The following is a 25,051-nucleotide window of genomic DNA, read 5'->3' as shown; positions in this document are numbered from 1 at the left end:
AGGGACACAATTTCCATGATATCTATATTTTTTTAATTGACTAATTTTAAAGATGCGAGCAGATTTCATCTTCACTACTTACAAGTGACAAGTTCCATTTAAGTGCATTTTCTTCATGTCTTGATTGAAAGTGAATTTAAGTCATTTGAGGTTACAGGGTGGACAGATGTGAATCAACTTCCTGTCAAGATGATGACCTCTGTGAGCTTCACTGGATGGATCACCATGACAACATTAAGACCCTAATAAATTAGTACATATTAGACGCAGTATTTGATACAGTTTCAATATATTTCAAAACTATACAATAATTGTATGTAGGACAGTCAGATAATGCAAATGAGGAGTCAGTTAAATCATTTCAGTGTAAAACAGATTAAACTGAATTTAGTTTGTTACATGAATCCATCTGACACATACATACAGAATATGTACACCTCTACTAAACAAAATGTGTAGGAAACAACAAAATAAGAGTAGAAACCATGTCAAATGGTTTACCTAAAATTAAAAAAAAAAAAAAAAAAAGACAGTGAAAGGTAATAGCCAAGAGTTCCAAATAGAGAGTAAAAAACAAAAAACTCAACTAGATGAAGCACTTTTTGGTGCAATTAATGTAATATTGTAAAAAGGGACCACACCGGGGATGACTGAAGCACAGACATCGTTCCGGTTTAGCCAACTCAGCTCACATTGTGGTGTACATGAAGGTACCCTTTGCATGTAAACATATTTGGCTTCAAGTAAGACTAGCGATGTGAGCGCCACACATTTGTGCGGTCGTCTGTAAGGCTCTGGGTGAAGCTGGGCTGTAGTGAGGACTGAAGCTGCCTTGGTCTGAACTTGGGGGCTCCTAGCGTCAGCTACGATACCTGGGTGGAGCGAATCCCTTTCAGGTACACACCTGAAGTCACTGTCCATGAGCTAGCGCGTAAAAAAACTCATCTATACAGACAGAAATCATTTTTCTTCCACAAAGGTAAATGTGCATGTCAGCAGAGCATGCCGTTATCTAAACTGTTTGAATTTCACATGGTCCGTTTACTTAGAGGAAGCTGTGTCGAGGTGTTTTAGGACTCCTCCCACTAGGTGGAGGCTTCCGGTGATGAGGATGTGGATCTCGGCCGCGTCGCAGAGCGAAGCAGCTTTGGCCATGATGCTGGGTTTAACTGGCAAGTCTCTCTTGGCTGGGTCTGCCAGCACCGAATCCCGGCCCTGGGTGATCCACTGGAGGGCGCTGAGGATGCAGGGAAAGACCAGGCTGTCGGCCTTCTTCTCAGGGACCAGGCTGTCCTCAATGAGCAGCTGAGTACCTTTGATATTGCCCATGCCGTTGTGGAGATGCCATCTTCTCTCGTTGTCCAGGCAGCGAGTCAACATGTTCTTCACCGAGACGTTGAAGTTCTGCTGGTCTGAGGGGTGTGGGAGAGACAGGATGACTAAGGTCATAGTGTTTCTGGGTTTATTTGGAACACAAAAGCACTTCAATATTGTACAGAGTTGAAATACACTTTCACAGATAGGACTGGGACCATTTTCAAATCTCTGTTTAGCAATAGTTCAACATTTTGGGAAATGTGCTTATTGACTTTCTATATTCTTATTTAAAAATCTGAAGAATCAAACTGAGGTTGCCAGTGTTGGTTCCATTGGGCCTGTGTGGAGACCAAAACCTGTGCTCACCGACGGCCGCCGAGTTGCAGCACGTTAGCATGTTTGGATCAATCTCAACACTATGCTATGGGAAAGTAGGAGTCATGACGAGTACATGTGATTTGTAGTTAACGAGCGAAACACAGATATGGTCCTTTAATCATTTCAGAGTTCACCGTTTGTGTCAAGAGCCAGAAACAACCGGCTCCATGATCTCACCTGCACTGCAAGAAGCGATGGCTTCAGTGATGTTTGGGCAGAACACAGCAAAATCAAAATGACACGGCTGAAAAGAAAAAAGGAAAGTAAAAGACATAAATGTCTGATGACCGTGTGCCAGTACTGACCATATGTAGCTTGCTTCAGTCAGGGTCCGGTTTTCATCTCCATAGCAGGTTACACATTAGAACATCCATTATTGGAGTGGACTCTGCAGAGCCTTTAAGCCCGGCTGTATTAGACTTTTTAGTAGTAAAAAAGATCTGCTGTCTAATGGTCACATGATGTATGCACAGAGCAGGAAGAGCCAATCAGAAACAAGTATTTCCCATACATTATTCATTCTTAAAAACAGTTACATTTTACTCATTCAGTAAAAACTGTAGAAATGATTGTTTTTTTAATGTTCATTGTCTTTGTGTGAAATCCTGGGGGCAATTTGGTGCAATATGGCCCTGGTTTTTATTCCTAGCTAAGAAACCAATGTATGCATGAAAGGTAGAAAATAAACCTTTTTTCCTTCAAATAGTATGCTATTGCCTTACTAGAAAAAAAACGACTTATTTGTATTATCCAACAGGGCGAGGCAGATGTGTTCCTGACTGTGTGCTGCTTCTCTGTGAAGTTTAAGCACCACCAGCTTCTCTCCCTTCAGCATTTTGAAGTGTATGTGGGCTCCAGTTCATCGCCGGTGACTGTGGACCACAACCCTCTCGTCGTCCTGGCCCAGATGTGCAATCATAACCAGCGGTTGATGCGTTGGGCCCTGCTGGTGCACGGTGTTAATACAGAAATAAAGCACCAGAAGGGGGCAGACAATGCTCTGTCCGGTGGGTGAGATTTGTGTTCATGTTAAATTCATATAGGATGTATTAATGGAGGTTGGTTGTGGCCAAACTATGGTTTGGTCCTATGGGAGGGAGTGTTACGTGCCGTGTTGTTGTCTCTCTGCTCTCTCTCTAACCCACCCCCAGTGTCCATTCAGGTGCCACCCTTGTTCCTGCCGAGCAGCTGCAGCGTGTGAGCGAACGAGGCTGGGCTCAATCGCCGATTAGTGCCATGGTGGTTAAGGTTCTGGGAGATCCAGACAGACAACCATGTGGGCCAAGTAGCAGCGTACAGGTGTGTGTTGGTGTGGGGCTCTCCTCCTCCGTTCAAGCCGTGTGTGTGGTTGTTGTTAGCCTGACCCATTACAGTGTTTACTGTTGTGGTGTAAGTGTTACTTTCTTTTTTAAGAAAGTAGTTTTCAGTTGTTGCATTGTGAGAATCCTTTTGGTTTACTCATCCGTTGCCCATGATTCTTTTTCCCTAGGTTTATTTATTACCGTTACTCCCCCATCCCCTAGACCAGGGGTCACCAACCTTTTTGAAACGGAGAGCTACTTCAAGGGTACTGAGTAGTACGAAGGGCTACTTGTTTGATACAAACCTCCTGAATAACAAAGTTGCGCAGATCACCTTTTACTGATAATAATAATAATAATATATGGGGGGGGGGGGCTTTTCGGTCGGACTGCGTTGCCTCGCCTCTACCCCCGCAGCCAACCACGAGTTGTTGTCCCACGGCCTGTTCCGAGGACTGATGGACCTGACGACGGGGTGCCTTGCGGCGGGGGCGGCTGGGGCCGTGCGTCCGGTGCCAACGGGAAGCGGCCGCCATTCGGGTTTTTGATTGAAAAAAGAACATTAAGTAACATTTTTAACGGAGCTCCGTGGTGACTAGTGCTATTTTTAGAACATGCCTTGCGGGCAACTCACGTGGGCACCGTGTTGGCTACCTCTGCCCTAGACCCCAATCAGGCAACGTAACAGGGAGAGAGACTTGATTCTCTGCTCAGGTAGACATTACTACACTACATCTTTACATAGACACTAGTTGTTTGATGATATATTAATGTGAATATCTATTTTAGCACCTATAATAGCTGTTAAGACAATGGCCTTATGCCCTGTGTTGCTGAAAGCAGTTGTACTCACCACCAGTAGTTTCAGCATGGCTGCTGAGTCTCTCTCTCCTGTGGCATTGAACAGCAAAACTCTGGCCACAGGTCCACTACAACACAAACATGTCATGGCTTTACATCAGTGCTGTTTAGCTGTTTGACAAAATGTCTGCTGCTCTAGTATCAGAAGCAATCAGGTGGTCTGATTTCCACTTCTGGAAACCAAAATGGAGGATGAGCCAGCTGTGCTACAGCTTCATGTCATGATGTTTTAACATGTGGTCTTGAGAGGGGAAGTGTGCCACTCCACTAAACCAGTAGGCTTGGAGTGCTTCATCTGGCTGTTTGCTTCATTTCTGCAGGTAGTAACAGGTGTGTGACAGAGTGATGAAGCAGCCATCACCTGAGTGATCTACAAATCACAATGCATTACAGCAAGTATGTTATGAGCACCTCCTGTAATAACCGAGTGTGAAGAGACTCATCCTATCAGCAGTGACCAGTGCAGCTTCACATCAGGTTGCTGGGTAGATGCGGGTACACCGAGTGTCATGAGTGACCCTCACCTTGCGTTCCTTTCATGCTGGGCTGCAGTCTCTCTGAACCAGTGGACACAGGCCTGCATGCTGCGCATGGTGTGAGCTCCATCCAAGAAGTAGGTGACTGCTCCGTGTTTCAGAGTCTGATTCCTTCCAGGCCACACCGTGTCTGCCAGCCCTGAGACCAAACAGTCACTAATATCACAACTACCACTGAAGATGTTCACTGTGTATTTGAAAGAGGACACGCCATTTCTACATCTTGCCGCCTAATCGGATAGTAGTTCTCAAAAATCTCTTTAATTTCCAAGCAATGTTGGTATTGTAACTGAAATATCCCAAATCAAATCAATATTGAATCAGACATCGAAGCGGGACCAAGTGAACCATGTGGATGTTTTTCAAGTCAATGAAAAAGTATTCATTAAGGTTATTATTACCATTACTATACTGCTATATTATTATTAATTTCACAGCTGGTCATTTTGCAGAAAGAGTTATGTCACAATTGATTAGAATTGTGACATGGTTGCCCAGTCCGAGATGTAAAACGCAGCAAAGGAATGACCTTGGTCCTGATCCAATTGCTCTACAGTGATTGGTTGTTCTGCAGGACTCACCTTTTATCATGATGGGGCTGGGCTTGAAGGAAGCCACCTGACGTCCCGCTGTGTTCTCAACACTGGTGGAGGGAAAGCTCTTATCTGTTGAGCCAGGACAGGGTGATGTGAAAACGGAGACAGCCTCGAGCCCTTTTCAGACACGGAATACACAACATTGCTGCTGGCTTGTATTCTTTCAGTCAGACGTAGGTGTTAGTTACGCTCTATGACAGGACATTTACAGAAAAAGAAACATGATTAAATGTGGGTGTTTTTTAACTTCACCTCACCAAGAGGGGGGAAATGAACTTTGGAGGCTGATCTGATTTGAGAAGAATCTCCTCAATACCTATACATTGAGAGGTAGCTTCTCTTATGGTGTGACATACAGACCACCCGTCCCACCTGGTAGACATCTTTTCTGCAGCCAAGTGTGACTCAGCTGGAGCGCTAGGGAGGCATTGGAGCGCTGGTGCTGTCCTGCCAGGCCCAGACACAAAGGTCCACAATCTGCCTGGTAGTCCTCCAGCTCTGGACACACCCACAGAGGACACTACAACAACAGCAGGTTAGACCTTATTACAGGAAACCGAGCAGCTGGAGCAGAGACTGAAATCTCTGCATCAGTGCGACTGGTCACTTACTCTCGTCTCTTTGGCCCTGCTCCTGAGCATAACCATCGCATCTTCTGGCTGTTTGACTGTAAAGGCAGGAACCCCTGGCTGAAAACACATGCACATGATTAACAGCCAATGAGCTCACAGAGCAGCGGAGAAGTAGAACACTACTGCACAACAATGAGTTGTTTTATTCTTAAGCACGCCAATGTCTCCTCAGCAGGTCTGAATTCAAGTACGAAGACATCGTAACTCACTGTTTAAGTTTATTCTTGACCTTAAAATACCCCAGCTTAACTCAAGGTCCACTTACTAGCATTTACCAGCACTTCCAAATACACTGTCTTCATCAGTGGAGGGAGTTTGCTCAGTTTTCATGGAGTTGTTCAAAATCCCAGCTGCACCAAAATCAACTCACAAAACTAAATTGACAACACAACAAACTCCATCTGCTGATGAAGACTAAGATATACGACTATGTTTTTGTCATATTACTCATTCAAGTGCAATCACAATGACATATTGCTGATGATTACTGACCTTGAAGATGCCTCCTTTTTGCCAGGCGATCTTTTCAATGGTGTCTCCAAGAATCTGAGTGTGGTCTATACCCAGAGAGGAGATACCACACACCCACGGCCTCCTGTGGACACAGAACCACAGAGGAGGAAGGACATTGGTCCAATTTTATTACATCACTGATAAAGTTGTAAACAAAACTTCATGGTGGCAGTAAATCAGTAACTACAGGTAGTGATGAATAGGGTTGGGATCAGATGCCCCACAATACACAAGGCACAATACCATATTATTGTGATTTTAAACATATTGCAACTTGAACACGTTAAAGTTACAAATAGTTCACTGCAGAGGCGTTCAATTAATCGGCTTTGGTTCACTGATAAAATCACTATTTACATGTCATACAAAAAAAGGCAAATTCATGTGTTAGAAATCTACATTTGAGTAAATATTTTGCAGCCAAATCAAATAGTTTACAGATATTCAGCCTGTTTCTTTATAATGCATTTACTACTCGACTTGTTTGACAGGGATTGTATAAAGGTGATTAAGTAGTCCATGAATGTGAGATATGAGTTCACAGATAATTACAATCCCTCCTCAGTATGGCGGAGGTTGTGGCTACTTGTCGTTCTTTACAGTTCATTTTGTTTGTACACTCTGGCGTTTCAGAGAAGGATGCAACTAACGGCCTCCGTTCATGCTCGGCGATAGTGCTACGGAGCCAAGCGCCAGTATAACCAACGCTTTACGTGACTCGCGAGAGGAGCTGTCACTCAGTGCTGGGCAGTATGACCAAAACTGTATATCACGGTATTTTGCAAAATTCTGGCAGTATCACGGTATATCAGTGTTTTTTTCACGAGCATATACTTAATAAACAAATGCTTTCAACACACTGTTTTTGGAGCATTGGTTAAGGACTGTGGTCTTTTTAGAATTTATATTCTTTACAGAGATCATATAGATATTTGACTTATTTAGCATTACATGAGCTCTGCGGTATGACGTCTTTCCTTGTCTCTCATGGTGTGGGTACATCTCACTGGAGTCAGGAAACGTATCAGAATACCCTTATTTGATTGGCTAAACTGCATCACGTGACATGATTTACAACGCATTGGTCTGTGTTTTTCCTGCACCGCTGAACAAGTGCCGTAAATGCTGGAAAGGATCGTGAATAACTCCGCTGCATAAGGCAAAGGCCCGCGACCCACTGAAAACGGGTCCGCGACTACCCACCAGTTGGGAATCTCTGGTCTACAGGATCGTGACAAGCGGTGAACAGCTGTTTGTGTGGCGTGTCTTCTATCTCTTCCGGTTTCCTTCACCTACATTCCCCTGGGTCCTAAGCCCCTCCATGTACAGCTTCTTATCACCCTCTATGTACCAACGTACATTTATAACAAATACCACACATATTACACATAATCAGCGTTGCATATGTGTCAGACTCTATCGGTGCATCTCCGGTCTGTCTTTGTTCATCCTGCATCGCTGTTCTGTAATGCAACGTTACTGGAGGACGGAGCCTCTCCCAGCTGTTAGCAGACTGTTGTGCTAGCAGGCGAGTGAGCTGTACCCACCATGCAGTTTGGCGGTGAAATGTTATAAATGTACAATAAATCTATTATTAGTGTTACAAATTGTTTATGTGTCACAGACTGTTGTGTCGCGGTGTTTTGCTCTGTTAAAGAGCGTTAGTTGTGGGTTGTTAATTGTTATAAAGTTATGACCATGACCAGGTGTCCCTCTCAATAAGATAAGACAACTAGCTCCGATGCCAACGCTTTCGGCGGCGAACAATAGCTGCCTGCTGAAGACCGGCTATGCACCGGTATACCGCCCAGCACTACTTTCACTGCGCACAAACAGGCAACAGTATCCTTCAATGTGACTTTAAGTAGTAACTGGCAAGCTCTTCAGTATTAGTCAGCCTCATCATTTTGTGCCAAGCACACTTTACTGTCAACTAACTGTCCTAAGAGTGTGTGTTGAGGACGGGCTGCATGTCTGACCTGTGCCGGTGCTGCTTGCAGCTTTCTGGAGAATCGCTCATAACAAGTAGACACTGAATACTGAGCTTCCTCTGGTCCTCAGCAACACACCTCACATGACATGTCGAGTCACACACTCAAGTCACGGCTCCTCACAAACCCAGAGACCAGAACAGTTTGCTAAATATAATCATATCATATCACTCTGCACTTAAAGATCTGATGAGCGGCTCTGGAGATTTGCAAAGAACACACAGACAGACAAGAGATTCCTTGCTTTCTAGTTTGATATAGCTCCCTAGTATTATTCATGAGACATATGTCACAATGTTTGAGTTTCTTTTCTTTGTCTGTTCAGCCCTGGTGGCTATTACTGCTCACACCAACCACCCTGTAATTCTTCTTATTTAAACACAAAAGAAACACCTTTGTGAAGAACTGAACAGCAGGCTGCCCTCTGCTGGCTGTTCTTTTGCACCTGTAACCACACCCAACAGTGACATCACGGCATACCGACACACCCTGCAGTAGGGATTCTCAACCTTTTCAGTCCTGGAGACCCGAAACGTTAAAGCTTCACCAATGTTTTCACCAACGCAGAGAGGATGCGGTTCTCAGTTTTGATGCACAGTCAAAGGGATGGGAGGAAGATTGCCGAACTGAAAGCTCCTTTCAGGTGATCACGCACCAGCTTCCAGATACTGTGACAAACTGGGAAACGACGATTTCTTCTTGAAAATGTCACGTCAGCGGCCGTTTCCCCTGTGGTGACAAGCTAAGTTCATTCATAGCACGGCTCAACGCAAATGTTTCAGAAATCTACTTGCCCAAAATCTATTTTTATTTGCCCCTATACAACTTGTAGCTATGGACAGCATCAGCTATGGAAACAAATGTGTTTAATCATTTTTTCATCCCTTGCTGGATTGGGCAAGGGATTTGCTAGATTTACTAGCCTGACCTGACATTTTACTTGCCCCGGGGCAATTGGGCAATCCTTGAGCCCTGCAGAGTGGCAGATACAGCAGACAGCTGCCGGGGGAGATTGCTTTGAGTCTAGAATCTCTCAATCTGCTCTCGCAGATCAAATGGGAGTTGGCAAGGACGATGCACATAACAGACCCTTATGAAAGTCATCTTGGAAAATATGACAATAGCTTGATTGTCCATTTCTTTTGAGTCAACTTTCCGTGCATATCAAGAGGAATGCCTCAATCATTGAAATCATCTTCTGTCATGTCATCATTTCTCCTGGCAACAGAGTCATCAGATGGAGATCTGGGAGACTTTACCGACTGCTGCTGCATCTCTTAGCAACTGTCAGCAGATGGTCGTAGGACTAATTGTAATGAAAGGCCTTTTGGTTTTACCCATGTGGTTTCCACAGGGAAAGATGCACGTAATGCTGCTACGTTGGATTTAGAAGAGGCTTAACACTTGCTTATTCTTTTTTTGGTTTTCCAACTAGGGCTGGGTGTTTCGTTTGGCAGTGCTGTGGTAGTTTTGATGGCTTCAGCGATTCTTTTGAGAGCATAACCCACAAACAAATCCCCGCTCAAATCCATACTTAATGTAGAAGTTAATACATTTTTGGAAAGAAAGAAAGAAAATGATTTCCTGTAGCTGATGGGTTTTCCCTCTCACCCTGTGCATCACACTTCTCCTGCTCCGTGTTGACATCTTAGTTGCTAGCTGTGATGATCTGTCCACAGAGGTCTGTCTTCTCGCTAGCAAGGGGGCTAGCCATGATGCTAGCTAACAACAAGATCAGCAATAATAATAATAATAGCAGAATGTAACCCACAAAATTTGTTCTCCTTTTGGAACTTGCTTCATCACCAAAATAGATACATTTAGAAGATACAAGATAAGCTCTTGTGCATGAAGGAGGCCCAGTCAGCACGGCATGAACTGGTACCGGGTGCCATTTTGAAATGCTAAAAATAGCAATGTAGACACATTCCTAGGACCATGAAAATGAGTGTGACAAAGGCTCTATATGTGGGCATTTTGTGTTTCTTCCATGTTTAAATTGAACAAGATATGAGGCTTACTATGCCCAATCGTCTAACAACATTCGCAGGGATAAAGCACTATGAAACGCTCTAAATATTTAACAGAACTGATTATTTTAGTAAAAACACAGCACTGCACCCAGCCCAGTGGTCAGTGGAGCTTTGGACTTTGACCAAATAGTACAACATGATCCGGTCTGTTGGAGGGAGGAGGACTCACTGGGTAACCGGATGTAACCTGTAAACTGTTTGTCCTGGATCCTCGCCATAGATAGAGACATGTCTGCAAATGCTCAAAACAGCTGTGGCATCACTCACACTACATTAAGTAGTAAACTATTCCCATGTAGTAAATATCAATAATTCTGTCCTCAAAAGTGAAAGTTTGAGAAAATATTTTGAAATGTTACCTCACAGTCAATATGGGACAGTAGCAGGGATTTATGGCTCATAAGCACTTCAATAAAATGACAAACTACAACAATAACAGTGTAAAAATCTAAAACTAAATGTTATCCTTTATATCACAATCAAAGTTTATCTTGTAAATAATTAAGGGGCTAAATTTGAAATTAAGAACCCTGTGGGTTAAACTATAACAAAACAACTGAAAAGTGGAAGAAGAAGAAGAAGAAGAAGAAGAAGAAGAAGAAGAAGAAGAAGAAGAAGAAGAAGAAGAAGAAGAAGAAGAAGAAGAAGAAGAAGAAGAAGAAGAAGAAGAAGAAGAAGAAGAAGAAGAAGAAGAAGAAGAAGAAGAAGAAGAAGAAGAAGAAGAAGAAGAAGAAGAAGAAGAAGAAGAAGAAGAAGAAGAAGAAGAAGAAGAAGAAGAAGAAGAAGAAGAAGAAGAAGAAGAAGAAGAAGAAGAAGAAGAAGAAGAAGAAGAAGAAGAAGAAGAAGAAGAAGAAGAAGAAGAAGAAGAAGAAGAAGAAGAAGAAGAAGAAGAAGAAGAAGAAGAAGAAGAAGAAGAAGAAGAAGAAGAAGAAGAAGAAGAAGAAGAAGAAGAAGAAGAAGAAGAAGAAGAAGAAGAAGAAGAAGAAGAAGAAGAAGAAGAAGAAGAAGAAGAAGAAGAAGAAGAAGAAGAAGAAGAAGAAGAAGAAGAAGAAGAAGCTCTCCAGCCCTTTGGTCTCTTGGTCCCAGAGTATTGGTTCTCTCTAGGACGGTTGGTTGTGCTGCCATATTCTTTCCATTTTGTAATAATTAATGGAATGGTGCTCCTTCTAAGTATCACAGATCATGTGACACTTGATCGCAGGTGGAGCTTATTTAACTAATTATGACTTCTGAAGGTAATTGATAGCACCATTATCATTTTATTTAGGACTTCATAACATGTGCACGTACCACTTTTCAGTTTTTAATTTTTAAGAAAGTAACTATTTTGTAAAGGTCCATTACATGAAATCCAAATAAAAGAATCCATTCTAATTCCAGGTTGTAAAGCAACAAAATAGGAAAAACAGCAAGGGGGATAAATACTCCGTCTCTTCTTCCTCGGTCCATAGAAACACATCAATGAGCCTCACTGTTGCTCTGGTGACATGTTCCTTCATCACCATCAACACACACACACACACACACTGTACTTTATTTAGACTCAGTCCCACATACACCGTCCTGCTGACTCAAGTACTCACTAGAGCAACACATGTGGATTCATCCGCTGCTGAAAATAGTCCCCAACAAACACTCTTTGCGTATTCTTTAACAGCAGCCTCAACTTTTGAACTAGAACTGGTTTTAAAACATGAATACATAAGTATGCCAGAACAGAGAGTAGAACCTGTAGATGTATGGAGCACTCATCCAGCTCTCACAGTAAATCCCTCCACTAAGGCAGGTTGTGTAGTAACACTGCTACCTGTAAGTGTTCTCAGCTCTCATGTTGATCAAGCACCTTTCATTGAGATACTACAGCAGCCCTTATGGGTCCAAACCGTTAGAGATATTACAGCTGCTGTGTGTCTGTGTACCAGAGTGACATTACAGTCATACACAGTCAAAGTTAAAGCTTCATTCTCTAATAAGTAACATATCATTGCTCTTTTACAGACAGACAGTCTTTGTTCAGAAGTGTCTGATCTGAAACTCTAGTCATTTAAGGACAGAAATAGATATATCAAATTCTAGTTCAGCAATATTTCCAGCTTGAAAGAGCAAGTAAATAACAATCGCTTTATAAATATTGAGTCTTACCTTATAATGTTGGTGCAGTCATATGCGCCACCAATCCCTACTTCAATTACAGCCAAATCAACCTGGACAAAGAAAAGAGTGATTTAGATTCCAAGGAAGTTAGTCATTTACGTAAAAACATTGATGATGTCAGTCCACTAGTCTGTCCACCAAACACCCCGATGCAGCACAAGACATCTTAAAATCTGCAGGGCAGACTGTCAGAATGAACTTTCCATTGTGGACCATCTTTAAACTTTTATGATGTTGCACACAAGCTCAAAGAAATAACCAGAAGAGCTCATCTCTGAAGACAAGTTAGGAGAAACTACATTCAAAACTAAAGGCTGGAACCAGGTTCACAAGTGTTTACCTCGGTGCCAAATGATAAGTCTATAACTTATGTATGATTGAGCTGACTGCTGATGAAGGCAGCAGAGGCCTGCTAGCATACCTTCTCCTGAAGAAACACATGGAAGGCCAAGATGGTGAGGAAACGGAAGTATGCCGGCATCGTCCCTCCATGGGCGTCCTGAAGAGGTCAAAGAGAGGGAACATTACAGACATTTAGCAAACGCCTTTATCCAGAGCGACTTACAATTCAGATTCCATTCATACACCGTAGGCACAGCTACGGGAGCGATTTTGGGGTTAAGTGTCTTGCTCAAAGACACATCGACATCGAACCGCCGATCCTCTGATTGAAGGACGGCCCTGCTCTCCACTTAGCCACAGTTGCCTCTTACTTTTGATTACTGCTGACCTTGTTTGCAAAGTTTCTATGCAAACAACTACTTGATTGGATTTAATCATTTGTTTCAGCACTAACGGAGATCAAAAGATTATAGGTTTCATGCCCTGACAACTGTCATTTATATTTTTTAATTCTTCTTTAAAAAGCGAAAAAATATATTTGTATCAAGTCCTGCAGCAGGATTGTTTCGCCGTCATCACCAGCTCCTTCAGTGGCCGTGGTGTCTCGAGCTAGGCCTTCATTGGATACCTATCCATGTCAGATGAGACTTGAAATTGTAAACGGACACACCCTTGACTACCTGTCTGATCTCCTTAAACCTTATACTCAAATCAGGACTCTCAACTCCCAGAACTCTGGGCTCCTGTCTGTGTTCAGGGTGAGATCATACCACCTTCTTATGCAATAACCTCCCTATGGACATCAGACAGTCACATTGAAAGCTTTTAACTCTGCCTGTCCTTCAGGACTGCACAGTGCAATGCATTTGCGCTTTAAGATTTCTGTATTTCCAGCAGTGGCATTACTTCTCATAGGAAGTGTTTTGTTAAAAGAATGACCGAATTTGTCTAAAATATTTAAAGAATCAAACTGCACATTGACTTCTGGTAGTGTGACCAAAGTGTGCTGTCACATGATGGTCATGCTCATCCTGACATGAGGGGTTTCATTTACTATGGACTCAATTACAAGTGTGACCCTGATTAAACCCAAGCAAATGAGTAGCCATGCTTAGTCTGGAGGTCAAGTTTCCTTCCGGCTCGTCCCTCTTCGGTTAAACAGACAGCACATTCATTTACAACGAGAAGGGACTGTGTTTTTAAACTGTACATCTCTGCCTTGTTGCATAGCCTACCTTAGTTTCATCCAGTCGTCCATAAACCTGCCAAAAGTATTTAGTGAAGAGCTCTTTTCCAATGGGCTGTCCGTTGATTCGGATCCTCTCTGTGACTTGTACTAGATGTGGGGAACTACAACCAAGAAAGAAAAATCAAAAGGAGTGTCTCGTCACTTTGGACTGACTGATAAGTAAATAAATACAATGGCACGGTGCATCAATATGAATGTTAATCGGATTTTCCTGATTTCACATGAATTTGTCTTATTACACTTGCAGCCCTATGTAACAGACCCAGATCATCTTCAGCTGATGTTGATAGTCTTGGAAGTAGCTTTATTTGAATACTGACAATATGCAACAGTATTATTACAGTAAATAGTAAACAAAATAGCATGAGGACCAACAGCATCGTAAACAATAAAGACTGTTTCACATGACATGTAACGGCTGAATCCAATTCAAATCGGTAAAATGTTTGATTTAGAACCGCTAATACAGATGAAGTCATTCCTGAACTTCCTTCACTGACTTTCTCCACCCTTGCCACTACAGAGCACAGCCAATGACTACACCTTAAGTCGTTAGCTTTCAGCAGTGGATAAAAGGTTGTCTGAGGACTGGTCAGTTATGGAGTTCAAAACAGTAATACTCTGTACAAAAAGCATAAGGGCCAATGCACTGACAACTTCCTCCCCCCGTATCCAATACGCTTATTCACACACAGTGTTACCTGTAAAATCCTGTGCGGAAGCCATAACTTCTTAAAATCTGCTCAGTGAACGCACATGTTGACCCCTGAAAGATAAACGCAAACACTCAGAGGCCACCCTCACATAGCTGTGACAACAGTGTACATGAGCTCGCATAATGTGAACTTATGAATGATCTAGGATAGAGGTCTTCCAACAGGGGGTCCAAAGAGGTACTGCAGGGGGGTCGTGACATTTTTGGTTGATTAGACAATTTTTTATATATATTCATTTTTTTCCAAACATGATTCTTTCCATTATTTTAATAGTTCAGTATTGTATGCAAGATAACAGGTGTGTTTATGCATGACAGTGGCACTAATAGGTCATCACTCACTTTCCGTTTCCACATTTATGTTTAAAATAAAAACATCTATTTGAACAGCTTGTATGCATGATTATCATGCAATTGACAGACAATGTTGATATGGTCATTGGTATCAGCTGAAGGTATGTTTCTAAATGTCAGTGGCACGGCCCCCCTACTCACTGTACCTTCCTGTTTAAAATAACAACATGAATATATCAACCTGTGTATTATTTGAATAGCTTAGAATGCACAATAAAGAGCTATGTTTATACATGGCACTAGGCCCAGTTTAATATAAAACACAATTTTATACAATATATATAGTCTGGGGTCCCTGCTCCATCAGTTTGGGGGTCCTTGGCCTGAAAAACGTTGGAGACCCCTGATCTAGGATCTAAATGTAAATACTTGTGTATGCGACTTGTCTGGTCAAAGCATTACTCACTGAGCCTTTGAAATGCTACGTATGAAACACTCCAGCAGGCTGGGTGTCTGGTCAGCTCACCTTGCCCTTTGTTCCCGTCACGTGAATGATATTCAGATGGTCTAGCTCCTCCACCTTTAAAACATCAGATAAGACAGACGGAAGTAAATACTCTATCACACATTCTTTGTAATCCTTGAAGTGGTCAATGTTCCATGAGTAGTGTTTGAGCTGATAGAGGTGACTCACTGTGAGGCCAGCTCGTTCCAGGAAGCCTCTCATGGCCTGGAGCTGCAGCTGAGGGTGGCCCCGCTCTCTCCGTACCTGCTCCAGAGCACTGGCATTGGTCTGCAGTGTGTTCAAAGTGCAAATGGCGTCCTGCAGCGAAAGCAATGAGTAAACTGTTTAGAACCACAGCACAAGACCGCAGCTTGGACGCACTGTCACAGCCTTCGACGTATTGCTGTGAGTAAAGCATGGTGCCTGGTCCCAGCCAAGAAACAGGGTGGTACGTAACCCCCGATAAAACAGTGACCTGGGACACTTTGGTTTTAGTACGGATTAAACAAACGGGATCTAGCGTGGTGATCAGTGAGCTTTGAAAAAGGTGTTGGTAGGTGTACACATGCAAAGACTAACAAATGTTGTATTTGAAATAAAAATGCAAACTTTCTGCATATTTCCTGTGATTACTGATATTATTAGGTGGCACAACTAATACATGTCATGGTGGTGCGACCAGGTAAAATATTAATTTAAAGCAATAAATAGGTTAAAGTGAATTTTTTTTTGCTTAATATGATGTGACGAACTATTGTATTGAATGTATTCATTTGTATTATTATGTTTAAATGTAAAATCAAATGTTAAATATACTATATACCTGGCCAAGAGAACACAATTATGATAAATGACAAAATATGATTAGACACAGTAGACACTCTAAGGGATACTTAGAATTTTTTAGCCTGTGAAGTTAAAAAATACTTTAAAAAACTATTTAAAACATTATGAAAAGTTGGTTCACAACTTAGACTTGTTTCACCACATTGTTCCAGACAAACATATGCATTACATCCATTTTGAATATATATATATATATATATATATATATATATATATATATATATATATATATATATATATATATACATATACATACACACACACACACACACACACGATACAACAACTTGTAAACAGTAGTGCAATGATTAACGCAACAGGTTCCTTTGGACATGATGTTACAAGATAAATGTGACTTTCATGTTTATTTAGCTCTTGAGTAGTTTCAGACAAAACACAACTAACATAATACAAATAAAAATAAAGTTTACACATGATGTGAAAGTGGCCTAAGTCAAACTCTCTATATGGCATCAGAGGTTTAGACCACGTGTCAGCACTCTGGTTCAACTTTGAGGTTTGACGCCAGTGAGTGTGGCACTTCACACAGTAACGTTACAGCTGCCAGTGTTCTGCCCACACTGGAACGTTTCATAGTACAGTCCCTCAGTAACCAGCAGCTCACCAGCCAAACGGTGTAACGTTAGTCTCAGACAGTCAACCATGTTTCTATCCATGTCACAACCGTGCAGTCACTCGAGTTCTAGCACAAACTTGTCAAACTACCGCTGGTGGCTAGCTCGCTAGCAGCCGGTGCAAAGATAGGTCGAAGGGCGTACCTGGTACTCCATGCCTGGTATCTGCGGTGCCGTCTTGGTGCTGTAGTACCTGTGTGAAAGGCCCGCCAAACTACACGCCCAGCCCTGCTTTCCGAGCCGCGCGGCAAACACGGAACCCCGTTGCCACACACTCGACATGCACACCATCGTGGTGTGTCGAGCTGTCACAGGAAGCTGCAGCCAAATATGGGAGGTTCTTTTCCCACACACAGACAGACACACGCACACACACACACACAATGACGTCACGATACGCCCCCATCATTTTACAAACCAGTTTTTATTAAAAAAAAAGATGATCAAATGGGTCAAATTTGTATTTAGTATTTGTATTTAATTAGGCCCTTGATAAGCGGTGTACCTTATTTGTATTTTGGTGTGTGATAAGTCCACGTGGACTGGGAACCTGTATGTGCATGACACAATAACTAACTAACTAAGTAACTAACCAACTAACTAACTAATCTTCTATGTTACCTAAATATTGAATAGCATATAAAACATTTTATAAATGGAATGTACATAGCCAAAGTTAACATTTATTTTTGCTGAGCAAGTATATTTGGGAAAACTGTCAGGTCATTTTGAAATAAAATGTTTAACTTGCATTGAATAATGATGCATGTGGATGCTTGCTTTACATGTATGCTTGTTATATTTACAGCCACAGTAATATCCACCAAAGATATAAACAAACAACCAAAAACAAACGAACACGATCTGCCTACCCTTTGATTGGTGGGACGAACGTTTGCCCACACTGTCACATGACACAATTATTTTCCATTAAGTAGTGCCACGGCAAATATGCATATTTTGCAGGCGGTAGTACCCTTCCGGGTCGCCAGGTGTCGCTCTCAGTTCACTCCACTAAAGTCGTCCCATGTTGCTGCCTTCAAGTACCGTCAGTGCCCCGATGATAAATTTACAAAAATGATTGGACTAGAAATAATACTTTAATTATTTCATGTCTTATTGAATTAAATTATGTGTGGGGATGTTTGTATTTCTATATCTGTATTTTTAGTATTATTTATAAATTAAAGAAGCAGTTCCTTACACTGCTGAAGTCTAGAATCCTGAGTTTCACTTAAACGCAGCATACACAGCAGGATCGCAGACTAGCAGCGATGCAGCGAGACAAGACAAGCAACGCCGGTGGGGCTGAAAAGTAAGAATATAGCGATTTACAGTGTCACTTTTAAAACATTTATGTTTTAAGTAATGTAATTATCGTGGGTGGTGTTCTATGTTGCTCGTGTTCTAACAATAATGCTCCATTGTTTAATGAAATGTCTCTTCAGGCCCGACCGGGAGGCCGCCATAATGTCGAAATACTACGATGGAGTTGAATTTCCTTTCTGTGACGAGTTCTCCAAATACGAAAAAATGGCAAAAATAGGACAAGGAACCTTTGGGTGAGTCTCACTAAAATATATATTTCCTATCTGTGTATCTGTGTGTGACTAACGCATAGGCTATAAGAAGGACTCACGTTAGCTGTGCTTAGCTAACTTGTTAGAGGACAAGTAACGTTCAGGTAGTTAGGCCCAAACATGAACAATTCTGTTTCTCTCCGTGTGGGCAGCTGTTCAAAAATCATTTTTAGGACGGATATCTGTTATATGTTCAAGACACTTTCTGAAAATGTAGCTTCATAAGTGAAAGAAGCTAGCCTGATGGATTGTATAGTAGCTAGTAGAGGGATGTTGTAGTCTGTTACCATAAAAGAAACACTTGCCTACAATTGTAAGTGAATATTTAGGTATTGACTCGTATATTATAGATCCAAGTGAAATGACTGTTGACATTATATGTTACAAATATTATCCTAATATAGTTTATAGGGACAACTTTTTTTCTTTCTCTCTTTTTTTCAAAATGAAGTTTGTGAGCAAAGTAAATTTGATTAGTTCTGTTGTACCATTCTCTTCACAGGGAGGTGTTCAAAGCAAAGCACAGACAGACTGGGAAGAAGGTCGCACTGAAGAAAGTGTTGATGGAAAATGAGAAAGAAGGGGTAATGTACCACTCACTATAATGATGTCCATTGTTGATGTGGAGTCAGCATAAGCGTTTTGACCAAAATGCTCTTTCTGGTTGTGTTCACTGTGAGATAAGCTCTTGCGTGGTGAAAGAAAAATACCATAATACTACAATTCACCATGGCAAAGGGTAAATAAAAGGCAGAGCCTCAGTTTATGGGAGTTTTTTCCTTGTTTTAATGGAATATAAAGAAAGAAGAGACCTGAGGGAGAACAACAGAGAGATCCTCCATCAGGATGAAGTGTGATAGAATGAACATAACAGAGTTCCAACATGTTCAATGCATATGACAGCAATGATTCATGTGATGAGTAACAGCAGTGGTAGCACCAATAATAGCAGAAGAATGATGACTACTCATAATAGTAGCAGTGGATATAAAAAATGAATAATGATGATAAAAGCAGTAATGGTAATAGAAATGTGACTAATAATAATAATAATAATAATAATAATAATAATAGTAGTAACTGAGTGTCAGGCAGGACCACGGTCCAGGTAGGACCAGGATCCATGGAAACCTGAGAGGGGCTCAGTGTATCCTAGCACCCCCCAGCATTCTAGGAGGTGGGCCAATGCAAGCCTGAGCCAGCCCTAACTATAAGCGTTTGCAAAGAGGAAAGTCTTAAGCCTACTCTTATATTTGGTGAGGGTGTCTTCCCCCTGCACCGAATCTTTAAACTGGTTCCACAATAGAACCTGAACCACAGGTTCGTGCGTAGCACTTTTACTGCTGTAATGAGCCATTCCAATTTACAGAGCCTAAAATACTTTCACACTTTGGAGGATCGTCGGCCGTTTTTTTTACCTGCAGCTTCTTCTCTGGGGGAGTACGGACTTTCGCTGGGCACAGCCACTTCTTACAGGTGCCGACGCACATTATGCAAATCAATCGATGCTGTTGGTCACGTTGGCGAATCGCCCCAGCCCTGCTAGTGAGAGGTCAGCAGAGAGTTAGGAAATGTAAGCTCATAGACAAAGAGCCGTCACTGAACTGACTCGATTCTGTTTGTTGCCAAGCGTAGGCATCAGAAGGAGTTGGCTCGCATGCAATAGCAATGAAATCATGCCGCACACAGTGCATAGCTTAGCATCTGGATCAGTCACTCTCTGGTAAAGCTATTGCTGAGGAAGTACTATGCAAGAATACCTTGAAACTAAAGTTCCTGTATCGCACAACAGGGCAGTTTGATATTGGAATAATAAAGACTTGTTACAACACTGCTCTGGTGCAGCTTTGATTCCACCTGCTCGTCGCGGTGCAATGGCTAGAAAGCAGAAAGTAGAGCGTAGCCCCGAGCGTGTTTCTTATATGTTTTGACATGTAGTTTTTTCAGATTATGAATGCTTTTATTGCTACTATTCTAGTGCTTGTTGGGTTTTTGAATGAATTTGTAGGATGTCTTTAGTTTTGTCGCTTATGGTTTTGGGGTTTCTGTGCATGTTATGTGTGATTGTCTTTATGTTATGTACTGTGTTTTGAAATTGGAAATGTAGTAAAAGGACAAAGGTCCCCAAACACAAGTCTGACTGACCTGGCCGTTAACCGTGTCTTTTAAACTCCCCGGCATTCACTTCTTTGAGTGGATTAAACGCTGCTGTATACATGCTGTGCTCATAGTGCTGCTTGTCTTTGCTCAGAACACTAAGTATTGACAACATGCTGAATTCATATCAGTGCGTCAGTGTTTCTTCAGTCTTTATAGGAGTGTTCTCTGACTGCTTTGTTTCAGTTCCCAATCACAGCTCTCAGAGAGATCAAGATCCTGCAGCTGCTCAAACATGAGAATGTGGTCAACCTGATTGAGATCTGCCGAACCAAAGGTTGGTGTCAAAACTCCAGTCTATAAATGAATCAATTTCTGTCCTCATGTAGGTTTGTGTGCTTGTATTCTTAGGTTACTCGTTTGCCATACCTAAATATGTCTTTCTCTAACGGCGGGCGCAGCAAGCCTATGTTGCATAAAATGAGTTTGTTGGTTGTTTTTCATTCTTTTTTCCTTGTCGTTGTTCTTAAAGCTACTCAGTTCAACAGATACAAAGGCAGCATCTACCTGGTGTTTGACTTCTGTGAGCATGACCTGGCCGGCCTGTTGAGCAATGCCAATGTAAAGTTCACCCTTGCAGAGATCAAGAAGGTCATGCAGATGCTGCTCAATGGATTGTACTACATCCACAGAAACAAGGTGAGGCTTTGATGAAGATGAACAGCCCCTGGTTCTTTTGACAGATTTGGGATCTAAAACCGAAATGTATGTTAAACACCTTGGCGGGTCTCTGGTGATGAGGAAGGCTCACACTGAACTGATCTCTCTGGTGCAGAAGAACACTCGTCTGTGGCAATTTACTGTAGTTAAATGTACACTGATACCATATCATTTACCTAATATCTGTAATAAATAAAACACTTTTCCTTGTAGATCAAACTTCTAAACTGGGAGATTATAATGATCATAGAATATATAATGCGTCCGCAGCACAAGGCTGGGCTGCTCTTGTGTTTGCATACTGTACTGAGGTTCAGGCTCCGCCCCAAAGCTCCTCAAATCCTTTCTTTTAAATCTATTTCTACACTTCTCATTTCAAACATTGACTAAAATCAGGCCCCATGATACAATATTATCACAATACTTCTTAACATTACGATATTGTTGCAATTTTAAACCAACATTATTGCGTAGAGTATTGCGTTATCAAACATTGTGATTTATAACTTTTTTTTTAGCTGCAAATAATACAGTTTGACAACATCTGTTTTATCTACTCGGCTCATCTCACTGCAGCAAAATGTTTTTGTCAGTGAAGCAGACAGACGGACCAACACCGTCATACAAACATGTCACTGATGTTGCATCATGCACCTGACAAACTGAACTGTTTGTATTAGTCTACAGAGTCCAACACTGCTGACTTTAGCCCGGACTGCACCAGGAACAACTCGGTACCCTGTAGTGGACTGAAAAAGGAAATAAAATGATTGTTACCAAATATTTCCTTTTACTTTGTTTAAATGATCTATAGTGTTAATATTGCTAATAGTGCATTGAGATACACAATTCCAATGGTTAGGAAATAAAAGATCTTATTAGTCATTTTAAATATGTATTATAATCTTCTTGGAGCTAGTGTTAGGAAGTTAAGCAGCTCATAATTCATCTGTAATATCTATTTATGTTGTTGTGAAAACATCTTTTCAAGCATCTGGACTTTTCTCACCAAAGCTACATTTTACAAGATTACATTTGAACACATCATGATGGCGTTATAATGTACTTTCGTCCAATACTCACTTTTTCTGAATGGAGCTTAAACGCACCATAATGTAACTTGATGCAACCTAGTACCAGTTCCTCTCTGCTACTTCCTGTAATAACAGCTGTTGCTATCAACATTATTACAGTTACTAGCTCCTGTCGATTTCACAGTGTGTCGTTATCAGTGGGAAAGCATTAATGCCCATCTCCAAATTGCATGTTTGTGACTTGGAGATGACTTATATGATGGCAGTTCTGACCAACTCAGTAAATGCCAGCATCACTGAGTGTGCAGCGATGGACGGAGCTTCATTTGGCAAACCCCATAAGATAGTAGTGTTGTTTTGAGCGGCTCTCAGAATTCAGCAGTTTGGTTGACTCGTGCGTATTCTTGCCCTGCTGTTAGTTAGTAGTTGGCTGTAAGTTTAGATTGTATGGACCCAGTAGTGGAGGTGAAATGCTGCCCCCCATTTCTTTAAAGCAGGTGGCTGAGTATTTTGTATCCTGTTGCACCTTTTTTAAACCCAGGAAATACCACCTCATTTGTCATTTATTACTCACTGTTTCGATACCTTGTGGTCTTCATCATTATTTTACTGTCTCTTGGATCAGATCCTTCACAGAGATATGAAGGCAGCCAACGTGCTCATCACCAGAGATGGTGTCCTGAAGCTGGCGGACTTTGGTTTAGCTCGAGCCTTCAGCCTGGCTAAAAACAGCCAGGGGAACCGCTACACCAACCGTGTGGTCACACTCTGGTACAGACCTCCAGAGCTGCTGCTGGGTAAGAGACCACCATAAACCTCCAAACAACACACACAGGTAGAAATGTGCTCATGCTCTCCTTCATCTTATTGCTATCCATTAATGGATGCACTTCAATTCACTGATTAGTGTTGGTTGATCCTGCAGCAGCACCACCCAGTCAGCGATGTGTGCAGCCATTACACACTGCTGCAGCTATTCATAGTGCTACTGTGTCAATTCATTTATTCTTACTCCATCATTGTCATCAAGTAATGACTTCCAGCACTCATTGATGCTGAGTTTACAAGGTGCATCACAAATTAATTGAAATAAATAAAGCACTTTTTTTCTATATTATAATATTAATATATTTTTTTTCTGATAGGTGAGCGAGACTACGGCCCCCCCATCGACCTGTGGGGGGCAGGCTGCATTATGGCAGAAATGTGGACCAGAAGTCCCATAATGCAAGGCAACACTGAGCAGCATCAGCTCACTCTCATCAGCCAGCTCTGTGGTTCCATCACTGCTGAGGTAAGATCAGTTTAGACTGACGTTGCATTACTTGGTGACGTGCTTGTCTTCTCTGTCAACTGGATCATGAACCAGTTTGGCTTTCCATCAGGTGTGGCCTGGTGTGGATAAGAAGTATGAGCTTTACCAGAAAATGGAGCTGCCCAAAGGCCAAAAGAGAAAAGTAAAGGATCGTCTCAAAGCTTATGTCAAAGACCCGTACGCCCTGGATCTGATCGATAAACTCCTGGTCCTGGACCCGGCACAGCGCATAGACAGCGACGACGCGCTCAACCACGACTTCTTCTGGTCCGACCCCATGCCCTCAGACCTGAAGAACATGCTCTCCACCCACAACACCTCCATGTTTGAATATCTGGCCCCACCCAGACGGAGAGGCCACATGCCACAGCAGCAGCCCAATCAGAACAGAAACCCAGCCACCACCAGTCAGACTGAGTTTGATCGAGTGTTTTAGTGGTTGAAGAAACTTATGGACGGTAATTCTCACAATTGACAACTTTATTTCCTAACCAGCAGAATGTTGAGGAAGCTACACATTCCTTTTTTGGTTGGGGTTTGGAGCTCTACTGCTCTGTGTGTATGGCAGAGGATGCAGGTTGTTTGGGTTGATCCTATGCAAGCCATGCTATTATGTTCCAACTTTCTCTCCAGGTAATAATGAAGAGACTGATGTTCAACTCTGTAGACATGGCTTGGCTGTGTTTGCTTGGTGGCCTTGATTAGACAAGGTCCAGATAAGTTTTCATTGTGATTACTTGAGGAGAGATTCTTTTTTTTTTACATTTTCACACATGATTATTGTTTTGTTTAAAAAAAATAGCTGTCTCTTTAAAGGCTGTGCAGTATTTGAGGTTTTTATTTATATTAAAACCTTTTATTTAAACCATTTTACACAAATAATTCACAAATGACCAAATGTTACATACCCAAAATAAAATAGTTATTACTCAACTTGAGATTTTGTGTGATCATGGTATTTCCTGAGGTTTACACTCAAACAGAAAATGTACCTTTTTATGTGAGCTGGTGTTCCTGTATATTTGTTTCACAGAAACATGAACAAGCAACAAGCTCCTGTCCTGGTGACCGTGGCAGACTCCGGCTGTCGGTTCATTGTCCTGCTCAGGACATGTTGGGACACCTGTGGCAGATTAATGTTAATCTCCATCTCCAGACTTTACAACACTACTGTAGTGTAGCCATGTAGATAAATGAAGAAGACTGCCCATCACACATTGATGACCTGCCTCCAGTAGGTGGCAGCATCACATTACTGTATCATTGGGTAGTGCATACACACATTTGATGTGCTTTCTACTGAATTCTTGGCAATCTTCTTTCCTCTCGAGCTAACAATAAAGCAGCCCTTCTACCATGTCTGTTACCTGTATGTTCGAATGACATATGTTCAAACATCTTTAGGTT

The 25,051-nt window shown here is 41.8% G+C and overlaps 2 protein-coding genes across 4 annotated transcripts; one reads left to right on the top strand and one right to left on the bottom strand.

Moving 5' to 3' along the window:
* Window positions 1-460: 460 nt before the first annotated feature.
* On the bottom strand, window positions 461-17,198 carry fpgs (folylpolyglutamate synthase). 2 transcript variants are annotated; one of them, XM_079179021.1, is made up of 15 exons: window positions 17,043-17,198; window positions 15,607-15,735; window positions 15,439-15,492; window positions 14,605-14,669; window positions 13,890-14,004; window positions 12,734-12,811; window positions 12,301-12,362; window positions 6,114-6,216; window positions 5,601-5,678; window positions 5,362-5,509; window positions 4,975-5,106; window positions 4,382-4,532; window positions 3,850-3,925; window positions 1,873-1,939; window positions 461-1,412 (listed from the first exon to the last, which is right to left on the bottom strand). In XM_079179021.1, exons 1-15 carry the CDS (start codon window positions 17,187-17,189, stop codon window positions 1,042-1,044), a joined length of 1,776 nt encoding a protein of 591 aa, XP_079035147.1. In that variant the 5' UTR covers window positions 17,190-17,198; the 3' UTR covers window positions 461-1,041. The 2 variants fall into 2 exon arrangements, with proteins under 2 accessions (XP_079035147.1, XP_079035148.1); XM_079179022.1 differs by having other exon boundaries at window positions 4,975-5,058.
* A 954-nt stretch (window positions 17,199-18,152) lies between these two features.
* cdk9 (cyclin-dependent kinase 9 (CDC2-related kinase)) lies at window positions 18,153-24,845 on the top strand. 2 transcript variants are annotated; one of them, XM_079178515.1, is made up of 8 exons: window positions 18,153-18,213; window positions 18,347-18,460; window positions 18,981-19,062; window positions 20,822-20,912; window positions 21,108-21,274; window positions 22,955-23,126; window positions 23,475-23,623; window positions 24,678-24,845. In XM_079178515.1, exons 1-8 carry the CDS (start codon window positions 18,173-18,175, stop codon window positions 24,831-24,833), a joined length of 972 nt encoding a protein of 323 aa, XP_079034641.1. In that variant the 5' UTR covers window positions 18,153-18,172; the 3' UTR covers window positions 24,834-24,845. The 2 variants fall into 2 exon arrangements, with proteins under 2 accessions (XP_079034641.1, XP_079034640.1); XM_079178514.1 differs by lacking the exon at window positions 24,678-24,845 and adding an exon at window positions 23,715-24,590.
* Window positions 24,846-25,051: the final 206 nt, after the last annotated feature.

The sequence above is a fragment of the Pholis gunnellus genome (genome assembly GCF_910591455.1).
Source record: "Pholis gunnellus genome assembly, chromosome: 18".
NCBI lineage: Eukaryota > Metazoa > Chordata > Actinopteri > Perciformes > Pholidae > Pholis > Pholis gunnellus.
Note: the sequence above shows the minus strand (reverse complement) of the source record. Positions and strands in the feature narration are given on the sequence as shown.

Bases quoted from the DNA above. Each gene is read 5' to 3' on its own strand.
- fpgs (XM_079179021.1), bottom strand. From the start codon at position 17,189: ATGGTGTGCATGTCGAGTGTGTGGCAACGGGGTTCCGTGTTTGCCGCG. The intron at 14,005-14,604 runs GTAACACTGTGT...TCTTGGTTGTAG, and splicing joins TTCCGCACAGGATTTTACAG to TTCCCCACATCTAGTACAAG. The intron at 1,940-3,849 runs GTGAGTACAACT...TTTTCTTTTCAG, and splicing joins CCATGCTGAAACTACTGGTG to CCGTGTCATTTTGATTTTGC.
- cdk9 (XM_079178514.1), top strand. From the start codon at position 18,173: ATGCAGCGAGACAAGACAAGCAACGCCGGTGGGGCTGAAAA. The intron at 18,461-18,980 runs GTGAGTCTCACT...TTCTCTTCACAG, and splicing joins ATAGGACAAGGAACCTTTGG to GGAGGTGTTCAAAGCAAAGC. The intron at 19,063-20,821 runs GTAATGTACCAC...GCTTTGTTTCAG, and splicing joins TGGAAAATGAGAAAGAAGGG to TTCCCAATCACAGCTCTCAG.